Source organism: Ochotona princeps, chromosome 11 (genome assembly GCF_030435755.1).
Source record: "Ochotona princeps isolate mOchPri1 chromosome 11, mOchPri1.hap1, whole genome shotgun sequence".
Classification (NCBI taxonomy): Eukaryota; Metazoa; Chordata; class Mammalia; order Lagomorpha; family Ochotonidae; genus Ochotona; species Ochotona princeps.
The window spans coordinates 24,060,491-24,083,210 of NC_080842.1; the positions used below are offsets into that span (position 1 = coordinate 24,060,491).

A 22,720-nucleotide genomic window follows, 5' to 3' on the forward strand; every position below is an offset into this window, starting at 1 on the left:
CTCTGGTCCGGTCAGCGAGCCCGGTTCCCGCCGGGCTCTCCCGGCCGCCCTCTGTGACGTGCGCCGTGGGCGGCCGCGCGGGGCGGGACAGCCGAGCCGCCCTGCCCGCCGCGCGAGCGCTCGCCCGCCACCCCGTGGCCGTCACTTTCCTTTTCCGCTCCCTCCGCCTCCGGAAACCGCGGGCGGCCAGGACAGCTCGGGCGCGCGCGCGCGCCGCCGGAAGCCGCGTGCTGGGCCTGCGCGAGCGCGCGGGCGCGGGCGCGAGCCTCGGAAGGCCAGGGGCGTCTCGTGAGGGGCGGGCGTGGACAGGGCCCCCCAGGTGAGCGTCGTGCTCGGGAAGGGACCCCCCCTCCCCCGTTTGGTGCGGCCCGTGGCGTGCCCGCCGACCCACCCCCACCGCGCTCGCCATCCGTTTCTGCCGCCCCCTCCCCTCCGGAAGCCCAAGCAGGCGGCGAGCTCTCGGGGTTGGTCCTAACGAAGCCGGCCGGCGCGGGAGGTCGGGAAGGCCCTGCCGAGTCCCCGGCCCCTCGCTCCGCCCGGCCGGCCCTTGGCGCCGCGGGGTAACCACAACAAAGGCGTCCCAGCCCGCGGCCGGTGGGGCTCCGGGCGGGAAGGGCCGGTCCTGCCCTCCTCACACATTCCGGGTGGCGTGCTGCGGTGGGGGCGGGGGCGTCGGGGTCGGCTCGGAACTGAGGCTTCCCACCACGCCCACCTCTGCGGGGCTTGAACCTGAACCTCCAGGCTCGGGGGGACAACTGCGTTCAATCTGCTACCTCCGAGAGCCTGAGGGGGTCGTGAAGTGAGCCCCGAGTTCCGGGAAGACAGGTGTCTGCTTTGGTCCAAGAATTTCTGGGGTGCATCCAGTAATCTCCTTGAGGACCGCAGAAACGTAAGATCGCAGTTTTAAAATATGATTGTTTCCGCCTGTTTTCCTGAGCTGTCAGGGAAGCGGTAGTGTTCTCATTGCTAGACACATGGTGACTGTCCAAGTGACTCCCAGGCAGCCTTGAAAAAAAAAAAAACACCTGTGTTGATTAAGCACCGGGGAGGTGCCATGACCAGATCAGTGATCACTTCATTTTTGCCCTTTGCCAGCTCACAGTAAAGAGTCCTTATTTATTTAAGCCACCGTTTCTCTTCTTTAGACTCCTGTGTGAATCGGACCCTCATGAACATTGAGGTAAACATCATCAAAAGGATGGCATCGTGGAGGAGAATATCGCATATATCCATGTAAACTGAGTTAAGCTACATGCGTGCTGAAGTCCTTAAATAATTGGTGGATATTATGAATAAAAAATTGTCTGAAAGGCCACCCTGCCCTGAGCTGGGCACCACCTCTCAGGAGCGGTGGCCACTTAGAGAGCCAGAAAGCTGGCCATCTCATGGACCTGCAGATAAGGGAATATAGGGCAGAGGGTGGTGTGTCTGGAGACCAGGAGGGAAGAAGTCAGGTCACTGAAATTGGAGAATAGGTGAGTTTTCTATATAGTTAGCAAAGAGCGACTACGTAATCGGGGCTCAGTCTTAAATGTTGTAACTCCAGGCTCCTTTGTGAGGTAAACACTATTTGGTAAAGAAGAGCAAACATTATCACTTCTCAGTCTGGTAAGGAGACAAGTGTAAGGAAGGGAGAAGAGACTTCCTTGGGGCAGGTCTTGTGCCAGCAGCACAGCAGGTGCAGCTACTGCTGCTTGGGACACCAGTATTCCGTACTGGAGTGTCTGGCTTAGAAGCCTGCTTTGTACCTGCTTCCCATCCAGCTTCCTCCTCACTGGATGGCAGCTCAGGCACTTTCCTGCAACCTGTGTGGGAGACCTGGCTCGAGTTGCTGGTCTGGAGCCATCACCCTGTCTGTTGAAGGTGTTTCAGGGAGTGAACCAGTTGAAAGATAGATCAGCCCCTTTCCCCCTCTCCTCCACCCCCTAACTTTTCTATTTGTATCTCATCCTCTGTTACTTATTTCAAACACACACACACACACACTAAAAAAAAAAAAAAAAAAAACACTTTCATCTGTCGTCTAGGTTCTGCTGCTGAAGCCCTGGAAGTTACATTAGCAGGGCTGATTAACAGGAGAGTCAGGCAGATTGTACTTGAGTTTAATTTTTCTGTGACAGGACTTCCTAGAAAAGAAGATCTGAAGAAGTGAATAAGGCCTAAAAAGTTGATAGCCTTTTTTTTTTTTTTTCTTTTTAACAAAACGTTAAAAGTCATGGAGATGACCCAAATGAGGAAGGTTTTAGATCTTTGGAGAGGGTAGTAAAGCATGAGAAGGGAAGTGGGTGAGGGAGCTAATGGAAGAGCAAGGCGCCCAGCAAGGTTGGCCCGTGCAGGTCCAGCTCAGTGCCAGCCTTGTCTGTGGGACCAGAACCTTCCTGGCGCCCCTGTGGGCTGCTGGTGCTGCCCATGGAAAGGCCCAGCCCTCCTGTACCGTGGTACTAGCCCTTGAATCTTCTTAAGCAGGAATCTTAGGCACTCCTTCCCTCTTTGCCGTCCATTGTGTATCTGGGTGTTGCTTTGGCTGTTTGGGAATATGCCTCCCTATTAGGATTTTGGGGGAGGTAAAGTAGCAGTGGAAGAGCTCTTTCTATCTGTAACTCTGTCTTTCAGATAAATTAAAATGAAATAGAAAACATGAGCCTTAACGTATGCCTGCTTTCAGAATCCTCGCTGTGCGCTTCACTAGCTATGTGACTGGATAAGTTCTCATTCTGCTTCAGTTTGCTCAAACAGGAATGATGAAACCTTTAAAGTTGTGTTTGGAACAGTGCTGTCACTCAATAAACACTACATGTAACTGCTAGTAGTAGAAAAACGCACAAGTGAGGCTTGTTCATGCTAATAATTTTATTTTCTTTTTAAAGGTTTATTTATTTTTATTGGAAAGGCAGATCAGATTTACAGAGAGGAAAGATCTTCCATCTACTGGTTTACTTCTCAAGTGGCTGCAATGATGAGAGCTGAGCCGAACTGAAACTTCCGGGTCTCCCATGCAGGTGCAGGGTCCCAAGGCTTTGGGCCATCCTCCACCGCTTTCCCAGACCACAGACAGGAACTGGATGGGAAGTGGAGCAGCCAGGATCTGAAAGGCGCCCATATGGGATCCTGAGCTTGCAAGGCAAGGATTTAGCGTCTAAGCCACCACACCTGGCCCGCCCTATTTCCTTTTTTTTTTTTAGGATTTATATGTTTTTATTGGAAAGTGAGATCCACTAAGAGAAAAAGAGGTGGAGAAAGATCTTCCATCCACAGGTTCACTTCCCAAACGACTGCAACAGCTAGAATTGAGCTGATCTGCTGCCAGGAGCCTCTAGCAGGTCTCCCACACTGGTGCAAGGTCCCAAGGCTTTGGGCCATCTTCCACTGCTTTTCCAGTCCGTAAGCTGGGGGCTGGATGAAAAGTGCAGTAGCCTGGCACATGAATTGGCATGGGATGCCAGCGCTTATAGGAAGGGGATTAGCCAGTTGAGCCATTGTTCTGGCCCCCAGTAGTTTTATATCAATGCAAGTTTTTTTGAAGCATGGGACTTACTATGATTTAGATGATTCATATTTTAAATTAGTTACTGGACCCGGCACCCTGGCCTAGCAGCTAAAGTCCTTGCCTTGAATGCCCCGGGATCCTATATGGGCGCCAGTTCTAATCCCGGCAGCTCCACTTCCCATCCAACTCCCTGCTTGTGGCCTGGGAAGGCAGTCGAGGATGGCCCAGAGCCTTGGGACCCTGCACCCACATGGGAGACCCGGAAGCTCCTGGCTCCTGGCTTCAGATTGGCTCCGCTCCAGCCGTTGCGGCCGCTTGGGGAGTGAACCAGCAGACGGAAGATCTTCCTCTCTGTCTCTCCTCCTCTGTGTATATCTGCCTTTCCAATAAAAATAAAATATATCTTTAAAAAAATTTAAATACTAAGAAAATCCAAGCATTTGTATCAATATATTTCCCAATAGTAATCAAACATTTAGAGGAGTAGTCTTATGTCTACTAATAAGTTTTATGTAAAGATGTGCCAATTTTGGGCAAAGCACAAATGAAAACATTTAGTTTTTATTATAACTTGGTAAAATTACACTTCATGTTTAAGATATCTTCATTTCTTCAGACTCTATCCACCCATCGTAAATACAACAATTTTAGCTTTCCATTTTCTTCAAAGTTCAGGAAAATACTCCTGTTGAATTTAGAGTTTAAATTACAGTTTTTCTGTTTGACTCTGTTTTTGATGACGTTTGACACTGGTGCTGTCCAAAGTTTAAACTTCGATCCCATTTTCATACTGTCATAGTGTGTTGCTTTTAGGTCACAAGTTGTCACCTGCATGAGCAGCAGCAATGCACACGGTTGGCTGAGACCTTCTCAGAGATGGGTTTGATATCAAGCCCATGAACATATAATGCGTTTTACTAATGAAAACAAGTTTCATGAGACATTAGTTTTAAAATGGGGTATGCATGGTGTGCACTGTTTTACTGTGTATTCTTTCTTTAATGGCATGACCTACTGAATTAATTTTACACTAGATTATGATTGTTGATTAAGTATTGCTCTGGGCTGTGCTTTGCAGCTGTTTGCTTAACAAACTTACTAAAATTTTCTTATTGCGTCCTTATTTTTAAACCATGTAACACAATGAGGAAAAAAAACAATAACCACAACTTATTTATGTCAGCCCTTGACATTTTGTTTCCAAGGTGAATTATCCTACAAAAATGTGTAGCTTTCTAGGTAGGTTAGTGTGGGTGTCCACTGTGAAGTGGCTGTTTCAGTATTGTTTTCAAAGTGGGCAGAATGGGGTTGGTAATGATCAGCTGTACTCTTCGTGCATGTGGTGCCTCAGAATGACAGACCTTGCCGCAAGCCTGAATTCCTCCCCATCCTCACCCTTCCCTGCCACTCATAACCTTTTGCCCACAAAGAAGATAGTTTTGTTGTATGTTTTACTTTTTTTTTTCTTAAAGTTTTAAAGGCAGAGTTTCAGAGAGGGAATAACAGCAAGTAAGATCTTCCATCCACTGGTTCACTCCCAAATGACCATAACAGCTTTGGCTGGGCTGGACCATTACATGTCCCCCATGTGGATGGCACGGGCCATCTTTTTACTCTTCTCAGGTCTATTAACAAGGAGCTGAGTTCAAAAATGGAGAAGTCCAAACTAGAACCGTATGGAATGCTAGCATCACAGGTGGAGGCTTCAGGTGCTATGCTATAACAATGGTCCCGTGTTTCATACAGTTACATTGTTACTCATCTAATTCTGCCTTCTTCAATCATCATCTTTGGAGATTTCCATTTTCCTCTTAATAGACCTTGAGGTTGTTTCTAATTGCTGTCAGTGCTGATATGAACATCCTCGTATGTATGCTCAAGATCACACACCCTCAAGTGCAGGGCTGAGTTTTGAGCTTGGATATTTGACTTAGTTCATTCTTTTTTAAAGCACTGAGCAGACTTCCACAGTAAAAGTAGAGGAAATACCAGAAATTCAGTGGGGTTGTTAGAGATTGTCCCTGTAAAGATCAACTCTCTATTTATTTATTTGAAAGGCAAAGTTATAAAGGGAAGGAGAAACAATAGCCAAAGCTGGGCCAGGCAGAAGCCAGGAGTCAGGGGCTTCTTCCTCCAGGTCTCCTGCATGGGTGACAAGGGCCCAAAGTGCTTGAACCATCCTCTGCTGCTTTTCCTAGGCTATTAGCAAGAAGCTGGATCAGAAGTGAAACAGCTGGGACACAAGCTGGCATTCATGGGAAGCCAACATTGCAAGTGGCAGCTTGACTTGGTTTGCCAGCAGAGCAGTCACTGATACAATAAAAAATACTGGAGATGATATCATTTTCTCAGGGTCAGTATTGTGGCATGGTATACATTAAGCCACCCCAATACACTGGCATCTCATGAGCACTGGTTTGAATCCCAGCTGCTCCACTTCCATCCAGCTGTCTCTCATGTACCTGGGAAAGTAGCAGAAGATGACTCAATTCTTGGGCCGTTGCATCTACCTGGGAGACACAGATCAAGTTCTTGCTCTTGGCTTCGTCTTAGCCATTGCAGCCATTAGGGGAGTGAACCACAGGATGGAAGTGCTCACTCTTTCTCCCTTTGTCTCCTCCCTTCTCTTCTCGTCTGTTTTTTAATGGAGAGAATAGTATTGAAAGTCAGACTCTGAACTTAAGAGTATTGGTATTTTGTTACTATTGTTGTTATGGAGTTGCTTCTTACGTCACAATAGACAGAGATTAGAAATGTGGTAAAAGAAATGTCTTTATAGTGATGTTCTGAATCCCAACTATTTTGGATTTAAAAATAGTTTAAATTAAAAAAAAATCACTGTAGTACATATATATGCCCATAGGTAGAGAGTAATTTAAGACCTACAGCAAAAGCAGTGATCGCTGTACCACATGCTAGAAGCAGCCACTTTGAACATTTTAATTGATTCTTTCTAATATTTAAGTTCACAGTCTAAGTCATACATGTTGATTTTTCCATTTTATGTAGCATTGGTCATCTGCTGTGAAATCCCTCTTACACCTGATTGCCTTAACTCAGTGAGACATATGTACTCCGCTCACTGTCGTTTGTATGTGATGATGTCGTGGTTTGTAATTAAATGTGCAGAAGCTTCATTCCAGGCCGTTTGTGCAGTCTAGGTGTGTGTCTTAGGGACACACCCTCTGTAAGAAGGGTTGGACAGGAGCTTTTACTTTTAATAAGCATCATATCTTCTTTTTTTTGCTTGTTCCTCATTAACTGGAGTAAAGAAGTGAAATAGGACCAAGACAGAAAATGTGAAAATTTACTAATCTTCAATGTATTACTGCAAGAAAACTGGACTGACTTAGCTAGTGTTAATATCATTCTTTCTTAACTCTTTCACTAATTTACTAGAAGGCAGACTTCTCTGAACAGTCATCTGGCTGCCCACATTTGTTTGCCTTGATGATGAGTTATTTTTTAGTGAGCTTAACTATCGGACTGATTTGTTTTTTGAAAGATTGATACAACTTGATCCTACTACTAAGTCCCGCCCACCATTAACTTGCTGAGTCATTTGTTAACTTACAAACTTTTCTCCTCATGTATTGAGATTTCTCAGCTGGGGAAAATTACGCAGTATACTATTTGATATTAATTATACATTTATATAAAGTTGAAAACTACTTGGAAACTACTTTTTACTCCTTTTCAGATATATGTTTGATATCATGGATCGGTTCGGAGATATATCAGAAGGTGAAGTGGACCATTCTTTCTTTGACAGTGACTTCGAAGAAACAAAGAAATGTGAAAGTAATTCAGCTTTTGACAAGCAAAATGATGATTCTAAAGAGAGAATAGATAAAGGTACAGGAAATGTAAACGTGAAATTGGGAATACAAATAAATGAAGATTATCTCACCGATAAGGGAAATGATAGGAAAACAAAAATTGCTCTAGAAGAAAGCCCCATAGAAAGTGATACACAAATCGGAAGTTCTTTATCATTGACCACTTCTTCAAAATCAGAAAAATCGTGTGATAATATAATAGAATATAAAATACACTTGCCCATGCCTCGTAGAATTCTCGAAACTGCCAAAGATGGTGAGGAGGATTACTACACAGACGGAGAGGAGAGCAGTGATGACGGGAAAAAGCGTCCTGTGAGGTCCAGGTCAGCCAAGCCATCAAATAGCTTGAAGAAAAACATAAGTAGAAAGTTTTCCAAAATTAGTTCTTCTTCCTCCTCCTCCTCTTTGTCCTCCTCATCTTCAAGTTCAGGTACAGATTGTTCAGATGCAGGGTCTGATATCTCTAAATCTGATTCCTTTCCATCATCAAAGAAACAGGTACCTAGTGTAACCCTCTTATCGCCAAAGCAGACGTATAAATCAGAGTTAAAATCAGCAGGAAAACAACCTTCAACTACTAAGCCTAAAGTCGGAGACTACACTGAGGAATCTGAAGATACTGTCACGGACGTAACTCCTTTATCAACGCCAGACATCAGCCCTGCTCAGTCTTTTGAACTGGGCTCATCAAAAGACCAAAAAGTGAAAGTTAAAAGGCAAGAAAATGTGAAGCATGAAATATTTGAAGATGTTGAGGATTTAAAAAATCATTCAAGGTGTTTGAAAACTGTCAAAAAAGGAAAAGAAAAGCTTGAGCCCAGTCTGGCCTCGAAGTCTTCAGTGTTAGATTCCAATTCAGACCATAGGTACAAACAGAAAGTCTTACATGACACAATGGACCTGAATCACCTCCTAAAAGGTAAATTTCTGTTACGATCTTGTCTGTTAACTCTACACTAACCTTAATTGTGATGGATTTGCATTGGGTTTTCTATCTTTTGAGTCATTTATTTGAGACTGATGATATTACAGTAGCTTTTCCAAATATTCCATTTTACTATAAAAGTACCTGGTATATGTCATTTTTCTTGTCAGGTAAGAAATATATTAAAAAGCTTTTCAACTAGGACTGCGGACTTCACACTAATGTTGTATTAGTGTCTCATGAACTCAAAATGCCTACCAGCAGCAGATGGAAATGAGAGAAGTAGAGCCAGATTTTTCCCACTTCTAATAGAGATGTGGGCATGTTTATCACCCTCTTCCTTAAAAAAGCCAACAACACTGCAGGTTAAAATAACCTGCAGTGTTGTTTTTCTGTCAGGGAAAGTGACGAAAATGCTTGCAATCAAAAGAACTTGGTGAATTACAGGGTACTGTTGAAGTTAAAGACCAGTGAACATTACTTAATGATTACCAAGTTAATGAGATAGCATAATTCAAACTTGAATTATGCACTTTAATTAGAACAATATTTATTCCTGTTTTCCTGTATCAACTTATTATGATCCATATTTTGCTTGAATGGCTTCAGGTGACATCAACTTCAAACTTTCAACAAGTTAGTATAATTAAAAATATTGGGCTTGCAGTTTAGGTTTAGGTCAGTTGAGGATAAAATTTAAGTTTTGAATTCCCAGTGTCCAGCTTTAGCCTGACCTAGTGGAAGGCTTTATAGGAATTGAGCGAGCCAGCAGATGGGAGAATTGTCTGTCTGTATGTCTCTCCCTCACTCCCCCTCTCCCACTCTGCTTCTGTGTGTGTGTGTGTGTGTGCACTTTAAATGACTTTTTAAAAATGGATAATCTGAATTCCTTATTGTAGTGTAAATTTTTATCTGTGCTTTTAGCATTGCATATTAAATATCTACTGATATCTAGGCCCTACCGCTGGAATCGTGAGGCAGTTGATCTGATCTGTTAATTAGATCAGTGAGAACCTGCTTTCTATACTCTGTGCAAATGGCTTGCAGTTTTATATCTCAGGCCTCTAGGTTCTTGTCCTTCAGGGACATCTGCACTTGCTGTTGCCCTTTTTCTTTGTATAGTCTATTTCTGTTTGTCAGCTCTCAGCTCGGAGATTGCCTCCTCAGAGACGTTCTGAACATCTTAGACTTTATAGCACCAGTATCCACTCTCTTACTAGAGTAATTAGAACCCTGAATTAGTATGGTTTATTTGCTTTTCTCTCCCACTGGAGTGTGAGAAACATGAAACTAGGTCTTATTTCATACTGGAATCTCCAAATACAGCAAGCACTGGCGCAAGATAGACAGTATTTATCCACTGACAGAAGGGATTGTCAGGAAATTCCTTCAGTAGTTATATATGCCTCTGCATTTTACCTTTAAAACAATGGATTACATATTGCTCTCTAGGTAACTTTTATCCTTACCAAAGCTTCCTGTGTAACATTTCCATTTGTCCCTTCTAATCATTATGACAACCTTCCAGTCTGTGTCTGCATTTATTTAGCTAGATTGGATGATTCATCAAGTTGAGCATTCATGAGTTAAAAGATGAGTCTGTCTTTTTTCTGGATTTCCAATGTCTTCCTCAGCACTCTAGCACAATAATTTTTTTTTTCTTTTTAAAGTTACTTTTTAAAGTGATGGCTTATTAGCTCAATCCTCCCCCTGCAAGCTCTGGGATCCCATATGGGTGCTGGTGCATATCCTAGCTGGTCCATTTCCTATCCAGCTCCCTGCTTGTGACCTGGAAAAGCAGTGGAGGATGGCCCAGGACCTTGAGACCCTGTAACTGCATAGGAGGCCCAGCAGAAGCTCCTGGCTCCTGGCTTCAGATCAGATAGATCAGCTCCAGACATTGTGGCCATTTGGGTAATAAAATAAATAAAATGAATGGAAGATATTTCTCTTTCTCTCCTCTGTATATTTGCCTTTCCAATAAAAATAAATTAATTCTTAAGATATGTATATATTTGTTTATTTGAAAGACAGAGAGGGAGACACAGAAATCTTCTGTCTGGTAGTTTACTCTCCACATAGCCACAGTGGTTGGGGCTGGCCTGGGCCAGACTGAAGCCAGGAACTACTTCTGGGTCTTCCACATGGGTAAGAGGAACCTAGACACTTGGGCCGTCTGCTGCCTTTTCAGGCATATTAGCAAGGAGCTGGATAGGAAGTGGAGCAGTGGGGACAAGACCCAGCACTCATATGGAATGCAGTATTAGAGGTGGTGGCTTGTCTCACTGTACCATAGTGCTAACTTCAACATTTTCCAAACATTTTGATCTTAAGACCCTTCTGTATTCTTAAAAATGATTGAAAACTCAGAAAATCTGTTGTTTAAGTTATGCTTATTTCTGTAAATATTTACTGTGGTTGGGATTAAGTCTCATCCTTGTGACATAGTTTATTAAGCTGCTGCTTGCCATGCCAGCATCCCATAACGGAGTACCACTTTGAGTCCCTGCTACTTCGCTTCCTATCCAGCTTTCTACTAATGTGCCTAGGAAGACAGCAGAAAGAAACAAGAAAATCTTTTTTTTTTTGTACAAAAGTTAAATGAGAAATTTTAAAATATTAATTCATTTAAACCCATTGTAAGTAACGTAACCATATTTCAAAAGCGTTAACGATTTTATAACGTCTAATTTCTGGTTCAATAGAAGATACCTGAAGTCTGTTTCTGCTTGTAGTCTATTGCGACTTCTAGTGTTAGTTGATAGAACAAAAATCTGGCTTGGAGCTGGTTTTGGAACAGAGCTTAATAAAATAGTATTTCATATCAAAGTGCCTGGGTTTGAGCCCCAGCCCTGCTTCCAGTTCTGGCTTCCTGCTAATGAATGTCTCGGTGGGTAGCAGGTAATGGCTTGAGTACTTGGGCCTCTGTCACTCATTTGGCAGCCTCGAAATAAATTCTAGGATCCTGGCTCGGCTCTAGCTGTTGTGGGTTTTTGGGGAAATCTCTCCTCTGTCTTCTCCTCTTCCTCCCTCGCTTACTCTGTTGCTCTACCTTTCGAATAAGTAAATGAGTGAACCTTAGAGAGAGAGAAGGAAAGCTTAAAAGCTCTGAGCACCACTTCCTGGCAGGTCTCTTAGTTTAGGGTGCTCCACTTCACACTAGTGTGAGTAAAACCTGCTTCTATCTCTGTGTTGAATGTTATTTTTAAATAGAATGTCAGTTTCATCATAATTAGAGAAGCTCTTTAGGATTGGGGGTAGAATTATTATGTTTCCTACTTTAAAATATGTAAATTCGGTATCTGACTTTCAGAACTGGATTAGGTAATATTAGTGAAGAATGCCTTGTTTTAGATGGAACTAGATAATTTAGTGTCTTGATATTCTGGCTCTGGTCTTTCATCAGCAGCACTGGTATCACTACTGGACACTAGTTAGAAACGTAGCTAATTTGCTCAACCCTTAGTTTTAGTGAACCAGACTCTACCCTAGTGCTATTTCACACCCACCACCAGGGGGAGTGCCAGCGGGAAGGTGCAGGAACTAGTTCCCAACCAGAGACTATGTGGTTCCTACCGCAGTGGCCATCACCACTTTCTCATAAAGTCTGCCCTGACAAGAAGCTGGAATCAGAAGCCAGAGCTGCCAGTGGAACCTGGGCACTGCCCTGTGGGGCCTGTCAACATGCTGCTCCCAAACTTGTCAGAACATTCTGAAGTGCTCCGGTGTAAGTGATTCCTTTTTATTTTCAGAAGAATTTTTCACTTTTAATTTCTAACATAATATTGACAGTGTAATCTGTCAATAAACATTTTTAGGGTCCTCAACTTTAAGGCATAATAGGGTTCCTGAAATCAGTCAGTTTAAGAAATTATAGAAGAATGAAACAAGAATATTCAAAATACTATAATACTTCAGAGAACATTTTAGAAAATATTTTAACTTGGTCAGTCTTCCAAAAGGGGATGGGGGAGAAGAGAATGAAAAAAAAAAAAAACAAAGAAGTACTAAAAAAAAAGGTGCTAACTGCCTCTTGTGGAAGTCATAAGTGTATTTAAAACCTGCTGATACGTCTAAGAAAGCAAAATGTGATGGCCCAAGAGCTTGGACCTCTGTCATCCGTGTAAAGGCTCCTGACTGCTTGCTTCAGCCTGCCTCAGCCATGCCTGTTGCAGCCATTTGGAGAGTGAATCATTGAATAAAGGAAATGGATTTCTCTGTCACTCTGCCTTTCAAATAATGAAATGTTTTTCAATGGTACGATTATAGGAAAAGAAGCCCAGTACTATAAGTACTATAAATATGTGATTCAGATTACCAGAGCACACTGTCACTGCATTAAAAAATTAAACCAGAATAAGTCCACCTTAAAAAAAGATAAGAAATGCTAGCATGTGCTGTAACATAGATGAACTTTGAAACCATTTTGCTAAGTGGAATAGACTGTCTCAAAAACGTAAATACTTCATGGTTCTGCTTTTATGAGATACTTGGCTATAAAGAGACAGTAAAGTTGTGGCTGCCAGAGGTTGAAGGAAGGCATCAACATAAGGTTACTGTTAATGGGCATAAAGTTTTACAAGCTGACAAGAAATTTGGAGAGATGGTAATGGTTGCCTTTTCTGAATGTGTTTAACACTCACCTCACCTATCAGGTACCTGGGCTTGGAACGAACTGGAGACTGCTGACCAGGGGCCGGCGCAGCCTCTTCACGTGGCCAGGCTCACTCACCTCTAGTAGCCTTGGAGCAGTTGAACTTCTTATGTGATGGCTTAAGGTTCCAAGGATAAGGTTCTAGAAAAACAAGGACATCATCACCTTTTGTGACCTAGCCTCAGAAGTCACATAGCATCATTTCTTGCATATTTTGTTGGTTGAGATGGTAGTAAAGCCTCCCAGATTTAAGATGGAGGGGCACAGACTCTTCTTAATGGGAGTATCAGTTTAAGGACATACCTTAAAAATTCATCAGTCTAAATTCTAGCCTCATTTTCTTTCCATATGCAAAAATACTTGTCTTTCTAGAGATGCTGCCTACCCAAGACTGAGAATCTGAAATCAGGCCCAAGTGCAGCTGAGACCCCCGGGCATGCTTGGCCCCTCCCTCACAGCTCCTGGAGAACCTTGGGAATCTTCTGGGAGAGCCTAGGGATGATGAGTCATTTTATTTTTGAACCCCATAAATCTGGATGGATTTCATTTTGTTCTCTGATTTTTTGCTTGAAAACTTAGTTCCTTTTTTTTTTAACCTTATCTCTTTCTATTCTGTCTTATTGTGGATTAATCCATTGTTGCTTACACTGTTCTGCATGGCGATCTGCTTAGACAGATCCACTGGTGTAATTGGCATTTGTTCTGTTTTCATTGTTGCCACAGGCAACTTGGTCAGCAATCTTTTCAGGGCCCTTCCGGCCATGATTGCCAACTTGTCTCAAAACTAGTACTGTGTGGTTTAGATTAGTAATATCTCCTGGCCCCATGTTTTGTATGCATTACTTGTGTTCTTTTAACAAATCAGTAGAAAATTTAGTTAGGAAAAGCAGCAGCCTGATACGGCTTGAAGACCATGATCAAATAGCCTACACCCAGCCTCTTTATGAGGTTTAATGAATTCACAGCATGGCAAACTCAGGGTAATTGAACATGTGTGGTGGTTCATGGCTCCAAGCTAAGTGTTCCAGCAAACAGGGGGTTAGGGAAAACTGCTTCTTTTATTAATGCTTGAAAATAGCTTATTATCACTTTGGCCCTACAAGCCTTCCCAGATTCAAAGGAAGGGAGCAGGACAAATGTCACAGAATTTCTCATCCAACAAGTTATTAATAAACAATATAAAGAAATGTTGTATGTTTAGTTATTCTTCCTTGAGTTATGGCCTAATTGGTCACAGATAAACAATGTTAAAAACTAATCTGTGCAGTTATGCCACTTTTAAAAAATAGAAATCATGAAAAGAATAGGATTCATGACTATACCTACAATATATTTTTTAAAGAACTTATATAAATAAGGGCTTGATACAACATGGGATAAAGTTTCCAATGATAGCATCACACTTGGATTAAATTTTCTTTTTTGCTTAATTATATTCATGTGAAAGGCAGAGAAAGAGCTCTCCCATCCTCTGGTTTACTCTCAGACTACCTACAATAGCCACAACTGGGTCTGGTTAAAGCCAGGAGCCAGGAACTCAATCCTCGGGAACTCAGGACCCTGAGCTGTAACCTGTTACTCCCAGGGTACTCAATAGGAGGAAAAGGAGCTGTAACCCAGACCAAAGCCCAAGGGCCCAAACCCAAGTGCTGGCTTAACTGTTGTAGGAGTCTTAGATGCTGCGCCACTCACTCACCCCACATACACGAATTCTTTAAATCCTGCTGTATCTCCAATAGCTTAGATACTGAAACAGTGACAGATGACTTAAAAAGTGCCTTGGGTTGGTGCACACTTACATTGACTTAAATAATGAAGAGAATGAGTAAACTACTGAATTAAAAACCAGAGGGAGCAGACATTTGGCACAGTGGTTAATTAAGGTGCTACTTTGGAGAGCTGCATCCCATATCAAAATGCATGGGTTCAAGTCGCTGGTCCACTGCATTTCTGACACTGCTGGTGCACACTCTGGGAGGCAACAGGGAATGGCCCAGTTGATTGGCTCCTTGCTACCCACATGGGAAATCCAGTTAAGTTCTCAGTTCCTGGATTGCACCTGACCACCTTCTGCAGCGGCAGGTATTTGGGGAGTGAAGTAGCAGATAGGAAATCTGTCTCATTGTTTCTGCCTTTAAAAGTGAATAAAAATTTTAAATAAAGGAAAAATAGTATTTTAAATATGTGCATTTTTATATAAATAATCTGTATCACTGAAAGTTTAATCAAATTAAGCATTTTTTAAGATTTTCTCAGAAAATTAATCAGTCCTATGTTTGAGGTTGCCATATACTAAACTGTATAAACCATATAGCATTATACCAAAGTAAGGAAACATTGCAGGACAATGGGATAGCTATACTTGATATATATTTACATGAATACTCTATATTCTGTCAAGGAGAACAAAAATGCTAGTATTTTTAGATGAATCCAATTTTTTGTGTTATTGCCTTATATTTCATTTAAATATTAGGAAAAATGAGCTTACTTATAATTTCTCTCAGAATTTAATTTCATAAGGCTTTATATAGAGCTAACTTAATCTAGAAGGCTTATTAAATTCTACAAAATGGGAGCAGGGTAATTTAATTTGTACAGCATATTTATATCTTTCAAAATGTGTTCTCATTCAGGTTTTCCAATGACTTGGTGTACTTTTCAACAAGTTATTAACCATTAATTTCCTAATTTTTTGTATCAGGAAACAACTGTTAATAATTATTCTTTTTTTTTTTTTTTTTAAGATTTATTTATTTTATTGCAAAGTCAGATATACAGAGAGGAGGAGAGACAGAGAGGAAGATCTTCCATCCGATGATTCACTCCCCAAGTGAGCCGCAACGGGCCGGTGCGCGCTGATCCGAAGCCGGGAACCAGGAACCTCTTCCGGGTCTCCCACGCGGGTGCAGGGTCCCAATGCATTGGGCCGTCCTCAACTGTTTTCCCAGGCCACAAGCAGGGAGCTGGATAGGAAGTGGAGCCACCGGGATTAGAACCGGCGCCCATATGGGATCCCGGGGCTTTCAAGGCGAGGACTTTAGCCGCTAGGCCACGCCGCCGGGCCCCTAATTAATAATTATTCTTAAGCTTCTGGAATCTTTTGTAGTCTTCAGTCTAAATGTAGGGAAGTAGAATTTAGTAGACCTGAACCAAATGGTGCAATCCTTAGTTTAATGAAAATAAAAGTGCCTCTTCCCTTTAAAGTGTGTGCTTTGACATCACAAATGCTGAATATCTAAAAAGAATTGACATAGTTAAGTAAAAACAAATTATGGTAACTTTATAAAGTATAGTAGGGATGGGTATTCGGCCCAGCAGAGGCCACCCTTGAGACCCACATGTCATGTATTGAAATACCTGCGTTTGAATCCTGGCTCTGCGTCCAGTTCAGCTGCAGTGTCACCTAAGAGGTGGGGGTGATTGGCTCCCTGCCCCCAGGAGCGAGACAAGGTTGGATTTGTGTGTCAGCTTTGGCCCCCGCCCTGGCTGTAGGGAGCATTTGGTGAGTGAGCCAGAGGATGGAAGATCCTTCCCTATCTTTCTGCCTTCCAAATAAATAAACTTCTGAAAAGATAACAGATCTTTCAAACTTTAAAAAATTATATTATTTTTAAAAATTAAATATACTTGTCCACCTGATATAATTTTTAGCATGTACTGAACCTGAAACAGCAATCTTAGGATATTGAGAAGCTTTTCATAAATGATCCATGATAATTACACTTAAGAAAATTGCTACAAAATGGAAATTTTAAGTGAACTACATTGGTAAAAGAATTTTTGATAGCCATATTATGTAAAATATTTTTGGCTAAAATTATTTATATAGAGTAGGACCATTTTGATTTTTTTTTTTAAGATTTGTTTATTTCTTTGAGAGGCAGAGTTAGAGTGAAATCTATCTACACTTCATTCCCCAGTTGCCCACAATGGCCAGGACTGACCCAGGCTACAGCCAAGAGCCAGGAAGTTCATCCAGGTCTCCCACATGGGTGGCAAGTACCATTTTTTTCCTTTCCTGGGCTGTTAGCAAGGAGCTGGATAAGAAGCAGAGCAGCCAGGACTCAAAACAGGTACTCCAGTGTAGAGTCCGGGCTGCCAGAATCAGCAAACTGGCTGAACCCAGTGCATCACAGCATTCATCCTGGGGACATTTCCTTTAACCGTGCCCTCCAACTAACAAAAACTACACCTAAATTGTTAAATTGATGCACAATCTAAGGCTTCTAACTTCCGCAAGCATTATATTGCCATAGAGAGATATAAGACACATCAAAGTGATTTTACGTAAATTATACCTACCCAAGAACCAATACCATGTTCATTTGTTAAGATAGTGTTGTCAGTTTGCTAGTAGCTTTTTTATCTAAAGAAACTGGTGAGTGTTAATGTTTAAGCTACTTTCAAGTATTTCATACATGGTTATAATCTCTAAACTATCAGCATTATTTTATACTCGTCTTTCATAAATTAATACAGTTCATATTTTTTAAAGGTTAAAGCATGTGCTATCATAGCCGTTTTGTTTAGCCATTTTCTGTGTTCACTTCTATAGCTTTTCTACAGTTGGATAAAAAGGGACCACAAAAACATCACTTTGAGCAGCCTGCAGTAGTACCTAGGAAGAACTACTCTTTCTCAAGAGAAGAAGTGAGGCAGATCGATCAAGAAAATCAGAGGCTTTTGAAAGAACTGTCAAGACAGGCTGAAAAACCAGGAAACAAAAGTACAGTTCCCAGAAGAGCAGTGGGTCATCCCCCAAAACTGTATCATAGTGCTCTCAACAGGCAGAGGGAACAGCAGAGGATTGAAAGAGAGAATTTGGTAAGTCACAAACATTCTTTTTAAAGATTGATTTCTTTTTGTTTGAAAGGCATAATGACAGAAAGAATGGAGGAGAGACAAAAGTTCTTTGTTTCCATCACCATAGTAGTTGGGGAACTGGGATAGCATATTCACCCCCTCCCCCCCAAAAAAACCAGAAAACTCTGTCTTCTTAAGCCCTTCAAGAAAATTAGCCTGCATGTGGCAAATAATAACAGCAATAAAGCAAGCTGAAATAAAGCTAGCGGGTGGTGGGCTAAATGATAGTTCTGGCACCTCACATTAGAAATATTCAAAATTCATGTTTTGTGAAAACGATATCACTGTATGTCAGACATTTGATTCACTTTTTAAAAAAGATTTGTTTTTATTTGAATGACAGATTTTATATGGAGAGAAGGAGAGACGGGGGTTTTCCCTCTGCTGGTTCACTCGACAAATGGCCGCAATGGCCAGACTGAGCCAGTCCAGAGCCAGGAGCTTTCTCTGAGTCTCCCACGTGGGTTTGGGAGCCCACTGTCCTCCACTGCCTTCTCAGGACACAAGCAGAGAGCTGGATCTTACGTTAAGAAGCGGAGACATGAGCTGGTGCCTATATGGGATACTGCCACCAGAGGACAGAGGATTAGCTCTGTGTACCAGCGTGCCAGTCCCTGGGTTTACTTTTTGTTTGTGCTTCCTAACTTGGCTAGTAAAGCCTGTTTTATTGAATAAACAGCTATATAATTTATACTGTTTTAAATGTTAGGTCATTGGCTCACCATAGCAACTGTGACATAGTTACTGTTATGGAGAGAAACTGCTCAGAGTTGGTCTGCAGGGGGCAGAGCCAGGATTACTTTTTTTCTTTTTAAGATTTATTTATTTTTATTGGAAAGTCAGATATACCAAGATGAGGAAAGACAAAGAGGAAGATCTTTCTGTCTGATGATTCACGCCCAAAGCGGCCACAGCGCCCGGAGCTGAGCCAATCCAAAGCCAGGAGCCCGGAGCTTCTTCCAGGTCTCTCATGCAGGTGCAGAGTCCCAAGGCTCTGGGACATCCTTGACTGCTTTCCCAGACCACAAGCAGGGAGCTGGATGGGAAGTGGGACTGCTGGGATTAGAACCAGCACCCATATGGGATCCTGGCACGTTCAAGGCAAGGACTTTAGCTGCTAGGCTACTGCACCTGGCCTTGTGGATCACTTTTAAAAACAGCTTTACTGAATTATAATTCACATGCCGTGTCCATCTAAAGTGTATAGTTCAGTTGGATTTAGTGTGTAATTAGTTTATAGTAAAGTGCGTTACAGAAGTTGCCATTTTAACTATCTTCAGTGCAATTAAGGGCTTTCTTAGTGTCAGACAATTATCACCACCACTATTTCTAAATTTTTTCACCACCTCATTTAAAAAACTCTGCACCTTTTAAATAACTCTCCATTCTGCCTTCCCCACAGCCCACGAAAGCCTCCAGTCTTACGAATTTGGTTGTAAGATTTTCAGACATTGGTTTCTCATACCAGTGTTGGGTTATGTCATAATTGTGAACAAGATTTTGGATGACTATGTCATCCTGGGGAGAAAGTCAGTGTTTTTTCATAGCCTTTGTTTTTACAGCTCAGAAACCCTCTGTAGAATGACCTACTAGCATAATGACTTTAAGGTTCAGCCATGTTGAAGCATGTTTGGTGCTTCATTTTTTTTTTTTTTTACAGCTGAACAATATTCCGTTGTAGGCATACAACACATTTTGATATCTACTCTTCCTTTAGTATGGTGAAATAAGCTACAGAAGCACTGACAAACAATTGTCCCAAGCTCCTGCTTTTAATTCTCTGTGTACGTTTATAAAGAACCTGGGTTTATTTTTTTTAAAAGACATTTATTTATTTGAAAGATTGACAGAAAAGGAGAGAAAGATCTTTCATCTTTTTTTTTTCAAAGATTTATTTTTATTGGAAAGGCAGATATACAGAGAGGAAGAGAAGCAGAGAGGAAATCTTCCATCCTTTGATTCACTCCCCAAGTGACTGCAACAGCCAGAGCTGAGCCTATCTGAAGGCAGGGGCCAGGAGCCTTCCCTGGGATTCCCAAGTGGGTGCAGGGTCCCATGGCTTTGGGCCATCCTCGACTGCTTTCCCAGGCCACAAGCAGGGAGCTGGATGGAAAGTGGAGCCACCGGGATTAGAACTGGCTGCCCATATGGGATCATAGCACGTGTAAGGTGAGGACTTTAACCACTAGGCTACCGCACCATGCCCTCCGTCTGCTTTTTCACTCCCCAAATGGCCACAGTAGTCAGGGCTGGATCAGGCTGAAGCCAGGATCCAGAACTTTTCATGTGTCTCCCATATGGGTATTGGGTCCAAGCACTTGGGCCGTCATCCACTGCCTTCCAGATGTGTTAGCAGGGAATTGGGTCAGAAGCAAAGCATCTCGGGCTCGATCAGAGATGCTGTCATTGTAAGTGGCAACTTAACCTCCTGGACCACAAAAGAGGCTTACTTTTGAGAAGCTGAAGCCATTAATGTGTACTGGCTGTTATGTGTGCTTACAGGGCAAAGCCATCAACACCTTCTGCTTACAGGTTCTATTATTCTCTAGATCAGTTGTGTGTTTCTTCTATTATAATCAGAAAACTACCAGTATTTTGTTCTTTTTTGCTTTATATATGTACTGTTTTGTATATGTGAACATTTTTCACCATTTGATAGTAAGATCTTATTTGATAAGTCTGAAGCAGAAATGTGATGTGTCACATGTGTAATTTTAGATTTTCTAGTAGCCACGTGAGAGAAGTTAAGGAGGTGTGGGCGTTTGGTCTAGCTTTTAAAGATGCCCACATTTCCGGTCAGGGTGCTAGGGTCGCATGCTTGCTTCCAGTTCCTGGCTGTAGCTTTGTCCTGGTGTAGACCCTGGGAGGCAGCAGTAGTGACTCTGGTTGGATCCCAGCCGCCTGCACAGCAGGTTGGGATTTAGTTCCAGCCCCTTGTGTTTCATTGTCTTCAGCCTAACCCTAGCCTTTACAGGTATTTGGGGAATGAATCTAGGGATAGGAATATATTCTGTCTTTGTGTGTGTGAGTGTGTGTGTGTGTGTGTGTGTGTGTGTGTGTGTGTGTGTGTTTCTCTCTCCCCTACCCCACACAAAATAAAAGAAGAAAAAAAATGGGGGCTACCAGGATGTAGCAACCTGATCCTCCTGCAAGCACCAGCATCCCAGAGGGATATGCCAGTCAATGTTTAGACCGCTCTAATTCTGGTCCAGTTCCCCACTAATGACCGGGGAAGGCAGCAGAGGATGGCTCAAGCCCTTGGACCCTTGCATGTATGTGGGAGACCCAAACGATGCTTCTGGCTCCCAGCTTTGGATCAGCTCCTGCTGTAGTGGCCATTTGGGGAGTTAACAGGGGATGGAAGATCTCTATCTGTAGAATCTGCTTTCCAAATAAAAATAAATAAAAATCATTAAAATACATAAATGAACAAGTCAAACAGACAGACTTTTGTTTTGTTGAATAATTCAAAATTGAAAGTCTTTTAGCCTGTAGTCAATGTGAACTATTAGTGAGAATTTTGGAGATGTACAAGAACATTTTTGTGTCTTTTGATTATTCATCTTAGTTGGGATTGACAGCATTTTGGGTGCTCTGAAATCACATGTAACTATTAGTGTCCAAGTACAACTGTAGAATCGAAAACCAATTGACATGGAAGTGAAAAAGTGACTTAACACTACACAAGAGGGCTGAAAGTCTTGCATTGTGTACTAAGCCACCTGCTGCAGTGCCGGCATCCCGTGAGGATGCTAGTTTAGTCCTGAGTCCCTGCCACATCACTCCTAACCAAACTGCTTGCTAATGCACCTAGGAAAGCAGTGGAAGATGGCCCAGGTGCTTGGGCTCCTGCCACCCACATGGAAGACCTAGAAAGGCCCTTGGCTTTGGCCAGGCCCAGCCTCAGACATTGTGGCCATTTGGGAGTGAGCCAGCAGGTGAACGTACTCGCTGTGCCCCTCCCTCTTTGTGATTTTGCCTTTCAAATAAATGGATAAGTAGTTTTAAAAGCTAAACAGGAAAATAAACATTATTTTTTTTTTACGAAACAGCATTTATTAGGTTTTAACTTCTCATTTTGTAAACAGAAATAAGGCTCACCTGATACTGTCTCAGAAGTAACTGACTCATTTTCCATTAGTTCACTCTTAAAATGCTTGTAACAGCTGGAAATGGGCAGGCTGAAGCCAGGAAGCCAAAACTTCATGAGACACAAATCCCAGCACTTAGATAAGGCAAGATTAACATGTGCCACAACACCTACTCCCCCATATACTTTTTAATAAGTTTAGTAGAATGCTTATATTTAAAGCACTTATACAGGCAGACATGGTGAGAAACATTTCTGTGATTATTTTTGGGTCAGATGTACCACACAAAGAGGATCCATTACTTTATAATCTTTATGATTTGGATTCTGTTATTTGCCCAACGTCCTGTGACAGAGACAGGTTCAGATGGCTGATGGGTGAGACAGTCAAATCATTTATTTTTTACTGCTCTCACACTACCCAAATTGCAATTCAGAGGCTATTTAGATGCAGATAATCCAAGGCCAGGAAGTAGTGCTGTGCCGAGGACTGCAAAGACAGTGTGTAAAATCAAGGCATTTGCAATATACTGGTGTTTATCTGTCCTTCTGGTGAAGCTGGAGAACCTCAGTATTTTACCTCAATTAGCAGGTATCACCCAAATAAACATCAAGGAAATAAAGAAAAGGTCCAGTAGAGGGCGTGCTTGCTCCATATAGAGTCAGTAGAATTTGGCCAAATTACTGGTGTTGCAATTCATAAATTTTGAAATATTTTCATTTAAACAGTGCTCTTTTACAATGTATTTATTCATTTTAAAGGCAGAATTAGAGAGAGAGGTGCAGGGGGTCAGGGGAAGGCACCTTTCATTTGCTTGTTCACTCCCCAGTTCGCTGCAGTCAGGGCTAGGCAAGC

The 22,720-nt window shown here is 42.2% G+C and overlaps 1 protein-coding gene and 1 long non-coding RNA gene across 2 annotated transcripts in view; one reads left to right on the forward strand and one right to left on the reverse strand.

Moving 5' to 3' along the window:
- The first annotated feature begins 698 nt into the window (after window positions 1-698).
- CFAP97 (cilia and flagella associated protein 97) overlaps window positions 699-22,720 on the forward strand; it is a 28,580-nt gene continuing 6,558 nt past the window's right edge. The window contains exons 1-3 of the mRNA XM_012931391.2: window positions 699-889; window positions 7,188-8,248; window positions 17,467-17,735. Of these exons, the coding sequence (XP_012786845.2) occupies window positions 7,192-8,248; window positions 17,467-17,735 (1,326 nt within the window). The 5' untranslated portion in view covers window positions 699-889; window positions 7,188-7,191. The remainder of the gene's footprint in view (window positions 890-7,187; window positions 8,249-17,466; window positions 17,736-22,720) is intronic.
- LOC131481380 (uncharacterized) lies at window positions 7,482-13,030 on the reverse strand. The gene is made up of 3 exons (XR_009246269.1): window positions 12,898-13,030; window positions 10,939-11,039; window positions 7,482-7,673 (listed from the first exon to the last, which is right to left on the reverse strand). It is a non-coding gene; the product is annotated as an uncharacterized LOC131481380 (long non-coding RNA).